This window comes from Gavia stellata, chromosome 7 (genome assembly GCF_030936135.1).
Source record: "Gavia stellata isolate bGavSte3 chromosome 7, bGavSte3.hap2, whole genome shotgun sequence".
Taxonomy (NCBI): domain Eukaryota; kingdom Metazoa; phylum Chordata; class Aves; order Gaviiformes; family Gaviidae; genus Gavia; species Gavia stellata.
The window spans coordinates 39,266,293-39,277,027 of record NC_082600.1 but is presented as its reverse complement, the minus strand read 5'-3'; the positions used below and the strand labels follow the sequence as shown (position 1 = coordinate 39,277,027).

The following is a 10,735-nucleotide window of genomic DNA, read 5'->3' as shown; positions in this document are numbered from 1 at the left end:
TGGCTAAGGCTGAGCTAATCAGCAACAGTGGTAGCGCCTCTGTGATAACATATTTAAGAAGGGGGAAAAAAACCGGGAAGCGGCAGCCGGAGAAGAGAGGAGTGAGAATATGTGAGAGAAACAACTCTGCAGACACCAAGGTCAGTGAAGAAGGAGGGGAGGAGAGGCTCCAGGCACCAGAGCAGAGATTCCCCTGCAGCCCCTGGTGCAGACCATGGTGAAGCAGGTTGTCCCCCTGCAGCCCATGGAGGTCCACGGTGGAGCAGATATCCACCTGCAGCCCCTGGAGGACCCCACGCTGGAGCAGGTGAATGCCTGAAGGAGGCTGTGATCCTGTGGGAAGCCCATGCTGGAGCAGGCTCCTGGCAGAACCTGTGGAGCCGTGGAGAGAGGAGCCCAGGCTGGAGCAGGTTTGCTGGCAGGACTTGCGATCCCGAGGGGGACCCACGCTGGAGCAGTCTGTTCCTGAAGGACTGCACCCCGTGGAACGGACCCATGCTGGAGCAGTTCCTGAAGAACTGCAGCCCGTGGGAAGAACCCACCTTGGAGAAGTTCGTGGAGAACTGTCTCCTGTGGGAGGGACCCCACGCTGGAGCAGGGGAAGAGTGTGAGGAGAAGGAGCGGCAGAAACAACGTGTGATGAACTGACCGCAACCCCCATTCCCCGTCCCCCTGCGCCGCTCGGGGGGGGAAGAGGTTCAGGAGTGAAGTTGAGCCCGGGAAGAAGGGAGGGGTGGGGGGAAGGTGTTGTTTTTTTAAGATTTGGTTTTACTTCTCATTATCCTACTCTGATTTTGATTGGTAATAAATTAAACTAATTTCCCCAAGTTAAGTCTGTTTTGCCCATGATGGTAATTGGTGAGTGATCTCCCTATGTCCTTATCTCGACCTACGAGCCTTTTCTTCATATTTTCTCTCTCCTGTCCAGCTGAGGAAGGGGAGTGAGTGAGCAGCTGTGTGGTGATTAGTCCGGCTGGGCTTAAACCACGACACTCTGCTACTCCTAAACCTGATCCCTGGTCTCCTCTATAAAAGGAGACGTTAAATGTTTAAAGATGAACGTTACATACTTTCTACATATGGGTAGCACGTTAGCCCTTCTTAAAGGAGGACCTGCCCGATGGGCACAGCCAGTGCAGAAGCAAATCCAGCTGTGTGCCAGCTGCAGCCAGCAGCTCTGCCCAGCCACATGTCCAGCCCCATGCGAACAGCATCCCCAGCTGCCATTGACCTGGAAGGAGGGATGTGCACTGCCGCTGCCAGCTCTCCAACCTGTCCTCCTCCCACCCCAGCTGCCGCTGAACCGCAGGGAGGTGGCAGCCCCAGGCACAGGGGCAGGAGCAAGTCTAACTACATGAACACCTTGTCAGACAGCGGTGGCAAGGGGAGGGACACCTACCTGCTGCCAAGGCCTCCTTGGTGCTCGCAGGTATCCAGAGCGCACTCCAGCCCCTGGAGAGCATCAGACCTGTGCTCAGCAGTGCCCAACTACCCCTGCTGCAGGCTGCCTCAGGGCTGTTGGGCACCGTGGTTTGGCACGTGTGGGGACAGGGAGAGCATATCTGCCCCATGAAGTGGGTCCCCTGGCCTCACTTGGGATCTATGGGCCTGGAAGACAAACCCCGCTTGCCAGGCAGAGCTGCTAAACACAGTGTGGTCTCAAACATCACGCCGCAAAGTAGCTACAAGGAGATCTGAGCGGCACGCCTGGAGAAGCAGACAAGGAGACAAGGGTGTTTGTGCTCTGAACGCCAGCGTGTTGGCACCAGTCTGTGCCCTCTTGCCCCAAAATCTTTTTTCTTTCATGGATGTAACATGAAAAGCCTGAGCTGCATCGCATAGACCCACCTTGAGCTCAGTGCAGGCCAGGTGAGAGCGAGCTGCTGAAGGACAACCACCTTATGCCGAGGTACCCTCAAGGCTCCTTAGCTCTGCTGTGGCCCAGCCCAGGTCTCCCTGAAGATTAAGGTAAGGAGTTTGCTGGTAAACATCATCCTCCTGCAAAAGGGAACAGCAAGAATTGGAAAGTCCATTGTGCGCGTTTATCCATCCCTTCCCCTGCGTGCCGGATGCCATTGCAGTTTTGCCCGATGAGGGATGGGGGCTGGCAGCGTGTCCCAGCCAGACCCGGCTCTCTTCTCCAGTGAGAGCACTCGTAAGGGACCCCCTGCATGACCCTGGCGAGTGAGGAGGAGTGTGCAAACACTTGCTTTGCAAAAGCATGGGGCTTGTTGCCATGTAGCCTGCCAGCATCCTTCTGCTTTCAGGAGGGGGAATCGTGCATTTCATGACACCCCTAAAAACAGGTCAGAGGCTGGGGGAGCTGCTCATGCAGGGGAGGTTTCCAGCAGGGGCAAAGCTATGGTACATCAAGGGACGATTTGAAAACACAATCCCACCGCCAAGCTTTCTAATGGTGGCCTTGCGGCATGGAGCAGCCGGGGTGCCGAGGAAAGGCTCCAGATGCATTTGGTCCTGTTAAAGAGTTAAAGCCCGTAGCTGTAATGGGGCCGGTGTGTCCGTGGCTTTGTGTTCCTGGAAAATCCACATGTACAGAACATCCTGTTTGGGAGCTGGGCAGTATAGCATGCCGGCTGGCAGGATGCCTGGTAAGGGCAGGAACCCATCTATCCCCTTTCCCGAGCAAGTTTCTCAAAGCGGCTTTGTGGTGGGGTAGATGTCTTTGTGGCGAGGCTGCTTTTCTGGAAGCGGAGGTGTTCCTGCGTGCCCTGGCCTTTCCGCCCTTCAGCTGAAGGGCCACCTGTCAAGGAGGATTTCTCAGACCACCCGCCTCCAGCTTGCTTCCCTCGGGCTTGGCTGCCACAGTCATTCCTCATTGCAGACACAAACCAGAGGTGACAAATTATTTCCAACATATCCATAGGTAAGAGCTGCAGAACAACAAGGAAGGCGCATTCCTGGCTGCCAGAATTGCTGTGGCAGGAGACCACAGCCCAGTGAAAAATACTAGTAATTTAAAAGCAATTCCTGGAGGCCGCCGACTCCCACGTGCCAACTGTCGGCTACAGGAGGGCAGACATAGGCTGCAGAGCTCCAGTTTCGCCATGGCAAAACTACAGTAAGATCAGTTTGCCGTGTGGGAATAATCTAAGGAATAAATGGAAATGGGAGGAAGGCAAGTGTCACCTCTTACCTTCGCTTTAACCTGCCTGTTCCTCCACAGAGGGGGAAAAAAATAAATATATATATACATGCGCAACTATACAACAAATCTCGTAACATCTTTCAGGACTTTCCTTGGACAAGTGGGCCAAAATGATCTCCTCTCTCCTTCGCTTTACCTCTTTTCCTTTCCTATTACAGTACCAATAGATTTTGTTAAAAATAAATGAATTCTCATTAGTACAGTTGCCTCAAAGTGCAGTGTTACCTTAGGTCTTTGAAGCAAAGCAAACAATAACAGTAAAAAAGGACCATATATAGCACTAACAGAACAACAGGTGTCCTTTCCTCTGCAGTTTCTGCTTCTGCCATCCTCTCGGTGCAGCACAACTACCCAGAAGAGGGAAGAGCAGAGCCTGCACCCAGCCCCACCGCTGCACTCAGACCTGCACTGTCTACACCCACGTATTTGAAAGATCTCGCCAATGTCTCCTATGCTGTCCTGCTACCCGCTTTGGGTTAGTATTTTGCCAGTCAGAGCTATCTTCCCTCTAAAAATAACACCCTCTTCCTATATATACTGTTCTCTTTATCTAGTCTCCAAGATTAATTAGCCATTTATTATACTCACCCCTTCTTCCTCTCTGAAGTCCTCTCACGCCATACATCATCTGTTTAAACCTTTCTCCCCCCTTCCCTTTCCCATCGTTAACAACTCGGCCAGCCTCCCGTGGCATACTGTTCCCCAGGGCCCCACCAATGATGGAGACACCACAGCAGCTCTCAGCCATTGGTGCCGTAGTCATCGATGCAGGTTCGGAGCCCAGCAAGCAGGGGACTGTACGAAAACGACGCAGCAGTTGCTTCAAACACCCCCCAAAATGCATCTTCTCTCCTTACATCAAATCCAGACCCAATCTTGTTCCCTCCTTGAGGCCTCCCTGGGGCTTCCAATCAGCCCATGTCTCCTGACACAGTCAGCCCCCCTTGCTTTATTGCTACTGCCTTTCCTCCTGCACATTCCCAGTGGGCACACGTTTCCTACCGCTGCCGGAGCAGAGCCAAGTAATTGCCATGTCCTCCTCCCAACTCACGTCCTCCCTCTCCATCACTGACTGATCATTGCTGCTTGCTCCCAAGTAACTCAGACTGCACAGACTATGTTTTATCTGGGGGAGCAGAGGAAGGGACAGAGCACATGCAGGGGTCTTTCCCCACCACATTAGTAAACTGCTATGCCTGCATACAGTACTATAGGAAGTAAAGGCAAATACCTGGCCCAGGCTCATGCAGCAAGTCTGCACATTGGATCAGGGGACTTCACATGGAAGGCGCTGCACCATTGCAATGTATTCACTAATGATCTGCTAGATCTCCAGCCCGTAAGGCCCAAGCAGTTAAAAAAAAATACACAAGAGATTATAGAGTCACTTCAAAAGAACTTTTTTTTTAATTTAGAAATGCAGTTATATACATAGAACAATTAAATTAAACTTTGTACAAATATTAAAATACTATCTTCACACCCACTGCAATGTACAGGATACCAGAAAATATATATAAAATAAAGCAAAATAAAACTGATTGAGTGACATCCTGCACAGCATCAATTATGGTTTTGTTTTTAAATCCCACATATATATGGAGTACCATTCTGCAAATAATTCCATAGTGGTGCAATTCAGATAAAAAGAAAACACATACAGGAAAGAAAAGATTAATGCACAAAGGCAATCAAGCTCCCTTGCATTTGCATCAGCAACTACCAGCAGTCTACCCGCCGCATCATAGGACATCTGCTTCACAGACAACTTCGCTTTGTTTTCTTTTGGAAGGAAGCAAATTTGAGTATCGAACTAAAACGCTTTCCAGCACAACTCAGTTGCCTCTGTCCTTGCACACCCCAGGAGAGAAGCAAAAGCACAGCTTACAGAAAGCATATGCAGAGCATCAGTAGAACCTACTCTGGTGGGTACATATATCCGTACATCATCTGCAGAGGGTTGAGTTTGGAAGCAGTGCTGAACACAGGGCCCTGAAGAGAAGTCTGGGAAGTGGTGTGCTCTGTCCCCGTGTGGAAGGGCAGGAGGAGGGGATGAAGGATTGAAAGGGGGCTTATTTCCTGTATAAAAATATGCCTTAAAATGAAGCCTGCTCTAGGAAACCTCTCTGCACTTTCAAAGCGTAGAGAATAAATGTTTTCTAATGAAGTTCTTCTGCAAACAAAGGTTTTCACAAAGAGCAAGTTCAACCTGCAGTTCCCTCGTAAGGACTGAAGGGTGAGGCAGGATGTGCAAAATGGATGGGATTTATTGCATTTATATATAGAAACCAGAAAGTGAAATTGATTTAATTAGTTAGCTGGATACAGTAATAAGGCAGATTTTTTTTTTTTAAAAAAACAACTGCTATCAGAACAGTAAAACCAGGTTTTGCAAATATGTTCTAAAAAGGTCAGCAAGGAAATCTCAGTGTGTCCACCCAGTTGTGTGTTAGTATTTTTTTTTATACAGCAAGCCTGCTGGTGTCTGCTAAATCATCTGAACAAAGCACAAGCTTCCTTACAACCCGGTCATGAATGCATTAGCTCATTAGCCTGCAGCATACCTCTGTTTTCAGTCACAGTTCTTTCTTACCCCCCGCCTTGTGTTCCCCTTTCTGTACTGCAAATGACTTAACCATCCCACATTATTTCCAATGGCTGAGCCTGTTGCTCTCCTAAGCCCCGCTCCTCAGTATTGACCCAAATCAGCCACCTCTGGGAGCATCTCAGGATGTTTCCTCCTAAACACATGTAACAGATTTCTTCCTAACACACCTGACTTCTCCATGTGCTGAAAGGCCAAATAAAGGCTCCAGATGCATTAAACAATTCACCACACTGGAGCTGAAAGGCTAAGGAGAAACCTCAGGGGAGACCTCCAAGGGGTGAACAAGCAGCATGCTTGCTGAGTAAGCATTCTTCTACACAGCAAGTTCCCTGGTAGTTAAGAAAAAGGATAAAGATGCATTAAGCTCTTCTCCCTCCTAAACTCATGAAGTTATAACTCAGCAACAACTCGGCAGGCTCACATGCTGCAGCACGTCTCTCTTCCTGACTTCATTTTTTTACCTCTTCTGCAGTTAATGATGGGGAGATGCAAGCTATTTAAAACGAGAATGCACAAAGCCATCTCTCACCAATGCCGCTGACCCCCTTCAAGGTGGCAGGAGGCTCCGACATAATCATTTGAGCTGAGCTTCATGATGCAGATCCTGACAGGAGACTGCCCCGCTTCCCCATGGGTTACTGCCAGCTTCACTTTCTGGTTCTCTTAGGCTGGTCCAGTTCTGCAACACTTGGGCTGTAAACACTGCATTTGGTTGCATTTTATTTATTTTTCTAAAAAAATTATATAACTGAAAGGGAGCAAGGAGGTTTTTCTATTGCACATAATATTCTGAATTTCTGAAATGCCTTTTTTTAACCTATCAGACTCCTAAAAATAACAGAAACCTTTAAAATAAGTGCTATTTTTATTTTCCAATTGCAATTAAATCATTTTAATATTCTTGAATATCACAGGATCCAGCATGTATGACAGAGCATGAGATTATGTCAGGAGTGTTAAATACAAAAAAAATGCCTCCCTCTGATATTTTTTTTTTTTTTTGCCAGGCATAGGTGGGAAAAAAGGTAAGGAGGCTGTGCCCCCATCAGAAAAAAAATCAAAACAAGAGAAAAAAAAATCATTTACTGTGTTACATCTTGCAAGGCTGAGCCCCTGTGCTTCCCATCCACCACGCTGAGATCCAGGCTGCATCTACCCATGGCAACAGCCAAAGAGGACACGCTCCTTGCTCAGAGGTAATGAACGCTCCTCAGATAGAGTGGAGCTCATGACTGAGGGATCTTTAAGCCTTAGCCCTTGCTCCCATAAGTAAAGACAATCTGTGCAATTTCGTTTTTCCTAAATCTCTGCCCAAAAGACTTCCCAGTCCTTCAGCCTCCACAGAATTAAAACAAAACACACATGAGTAACAATCACTTGATAATCAGTAATTAAAGTGAGGCCTTGCTCCCTCTCCCCCTTGAAAAAAACTGCCAAGCAGGCATCTCTCAGGTTCCTCCCCAGCCATTCTACCTCATTTTATATGAAAATAAACCCCAAAGCTGCGGACATAGGCAAGAGAACGCGATGCCCCCAAACTGTTTTCCATGTTCTGGCGTGCATGGGTCCTTGGGGCCTGTTCCCACAAGCGTCGCTGCAGGGGACGGGCTCTCCTGCAAGCGCTGGAAGGGTCAGCTGGGGTTACCAGCCCGCACAGCAGAGACTGGCCCTGGAGCTGCTGGTGTACCCTCAACAAGCCAACAGAAGCTGCCTGTTTATGCCTCATCACAAGATTGATGCTTGCATATTTCCCTCCACCTCCGCATTTCTCCCCCCTCCTTAGTAAAGCCATTTCCCACAATTTCCATAAATGAAACAAAATTAAAGCACTCCTTCTTCTGTACAGCTTGCTTCCTTCTCTTCCCCGCCCAAATTTAATTTTCTCTCCCAACCTGGCAGCTGCTTGCTTTACAATAGCAGAGAGAGGAGGCAGGGCCACATGGTACATGCTTTCTGCTGGTGGAGCAGGCGCTCATCCAGGGCAAGGTCAGGCCTTGGGGTCAGCTTCCAGCTCCGTTGTGGGATTCTCCCACCAACCTGGTGCTACCACTGAGTTGAAGGACTGTCTCTTGCAGGAAGACAGCAGCTACCTGACCTCTGCACCTTGATTGCTGAGGGTCAGTTTGAGTAGACAGGACCTTAAATGCACAAAGAGCAACTCCTCCTGCTCCGAGTTGGTTAGGTAGCAGGAAAGAAGTCATGTGTTCTTCCCTCCACACTCCCTTACCACTACACTCGCTCGAACCCTTCATCTGCCCTGATAACCAGTGAATGAGACAATTTGCTCAAGCTTAGACTATTTCCAAGGTAGGAGTTAAAAACTAAATACAAACGTTCCCACACTTATTTTCTAAAATTCCAATAGAAGATGTGTAAACAACATTTGCCCTCTTGAGGGCTCGAAGCTGAGATACCGCAGCCCACTGTAAAACGGCGTGGGATTTTCACCATCCAAACTGAACAAAAAATACCCAAACCACCCAAACTGGATTTATCAAATCCTTGTGTTAATGCAAGGTAGCATGAGCAATAGGGAAGGAAGTTCAAAATACTGTATTTTTAAATTAATAACATCCCTCTAAAACAAGGATAGGGAAAGTAGGATTCTTCCATCCACAGGCACGCACTGTCCCAGGTGTCCTGGGATTTAACAGCTAATCAGGAACAGGAGCAGCAGGTACATGGCTGGATACTATGGCCAATCCCCATTCCTAGGAACGGGAGCTAAACCACAGTATTTTTTACAAACAAAGGTGTTGTGTCACTTCTACCAAGTGCTGTGACGGTATGTTCCTGGAGCAACAAGGATGAGGATAGTGAGGATCATAAACAAAAAGCAAAGCAGCAAAGACAGCATCCCTATTTACCTGTACATTCCCACATGATGTATAAGGCCATGACATTTTGCTCCTTCAACTCAAATAAAAAATGTAGCAGCTTCTCAAAGGGCAAACACTTCCCTGGTTACTTCAAGAGAGTTATGACAAGTTACATGCACCTAAGAAGCCAACTCTTCTTGCTGAAACCAATCCCAAGGAACAGTGCCCAGACTTCCCCAGTGAAGAACCTTACAACCACCACAATGCTCTTGTGATTGGATCACCTACCCCAGACAAATGTGGCTTCCTGCAAAAAGAGAGTCCTGTTAACAGCAACCAGGATATTCTAACCTGCTGTAGATAACTGTGGGGGGCAGAGGTATACGTGTTTTTTGATTTTCTTTTCCTGCTACCAGAACTTGAAACAATCTTTGAATCTTCGGTTCAGGAATAAGCTATGGTGTCCTCTAGCACTGCCATCAATTTAGCCAACCTTCCCTCACAGCAACAGGCAACTGTGATGTATTTAGGAGAGACTTTACAAATGCTGCTTACTCCCAGCCACAAGGAAGGAGCCCTTCTCTGTGGGCCCACTGAAGCCCATGAGGATAAAACAGCAGACTTGTGTATGAAGCTAGGAAGACACACTAGCCTCTGACATGGTAGCTACGCAGGATTCAAATACCAATGTACCTAGTGTGGCTGGAAAGGTAATTTGGGATTGCACCAATAGTGCTAGGCATTCGCTACCTACAGACATTTTTTCTCTTGACATTTTCAAACACCTGAACCACTTCCAGATTACATCTTAAAAGTGTTACCTCTGCCTGAAGATCTGACCAAAGGAACCTAAGCTTTAGTGCAGAACCACCTTAACTGAAAAAGCTTTGAGACACACAGCTTATTCAGAAGAGCAGGGCCACAAATTTGGTTCCAGTCCTGATGCCTCAGTGAATGGGACTAAGTCATAGTTAGCAGAGGGTTGGTTAACTGAAAGTCACATCCTCCAAGCTTTCTGGACCCTGCTAACCACTGGCCATTCTCCAAGGCTCTTCTACAACCTAACACCAGGAGCTGTTCTGGCACCAGACCAAAGCTGAAAGGTTTATTTTATCGCCAGCACAGTGCCAGTCCCAGCTTCTAGAAACACAGCATCATCAAGTAGGCTGCACAGGTAGAGAAGGAAGGAGAAGACAAAAGTGATTTTCAGGAATGGACTCCTGAAGAGATTGTTTTTGAGAAGGGGGCAGAGGGCACTCCTACACATTGGACTTCTCAGCCTTCAGCGCTCTAGCAATTCTCAATGAACTGTTATTGCACAGCTAAGTTGTCACACAGCCCATCTCATTGGAGGCGCTTCTAGACATCACAAGCTGCCCCTTAACTGGGATCTCTCCCAAGCCCAGCTTCAGTCCCAGTGAGGCGTTTTGTCCTGCCCTATCACAAAGAGGATGCCGTAAGAAGAGCCTATATAACATATATACGTATATATAAACTGTGTCTGCACCCAGTGAGCAAGCGGTTTTAGCCCCTGCTCTCTGGGCAGCAGAAGGGCGAGAGAGGCTGATAAGCTGCAGCAAGCCGGTGTGAGGAGGAGAAAGGCACAAGAAAAGAGCAGCTCTTCAGAGACTGCTGTCAAACATCTGGCTGGGGAAGAGGAGAGGAGAGCTCAAATCCACTCGGTTCCTTGAGCCCTTGATGCTGATGGAATGGGGAAGCCAGCGCTGCACCAACTCCACTGGTGCATCCAGGAGGCAACCTGGCGACATCCTTTGGATCATCAGCTGAGGGCGTCTCTGCTTGGAGGTATCCAGGGCACAGCTCGCGAGGACGGGGAAGGCTGCACAGAGTGCTTCTGTCCTGAAGGCAGGGGGAAGGGAGGAGGGAGAAATCCAAGAGGAAGAAGGCTAGACAAACACAGCAGGCCTCATGCTTCCTTCAGTAAGGGAATATCTGAATGGTGGGGAGAGAAAAAAAGAGAAAGTAGTCAAACTTTTGCGGTTCCATGCACACCAGAAAAAAATACTGCTGAAAGCAAGACAGGCTCCCATTTCCATAACACAATAATGCAGTGGTCTTCCTGTCATCATAACACAGCAGAAGGGACCTCTGGAGGAGTCTGCTCCAACCTGCCCCTGCGAG

The 10,735-nt window shown here is 48.4% G+C and overlaps 1 protein-coding gene across 2 annotated transcripts in view; it reads right to left on the bottom strand.

The window, feature by feature from the left end:
• Positions 1-4,550: 4,550 nt before the first annotated feature.
• SUSD6 (sushi domain containing 6) overlaps positions 4,551-10,735 on the bottom strand; it is an 87,565-nt gene continuing 81,380 nt past the window's right edge. For both annotated transcript variants that reach the window (XM_059819522.1, XM_059819520.1), the window contains exon 8: positions 4,551-10,546. In XM_059819522.1, the coding sequence (XP_059675505.1) occupies positions 10,521-10,546 (26 nt within the window). In that variant the 3' untranslated portion in view covers positions 4,551-10,520. The remainder of the gene's footprint in view (positions 10,547-10,735) is intronic.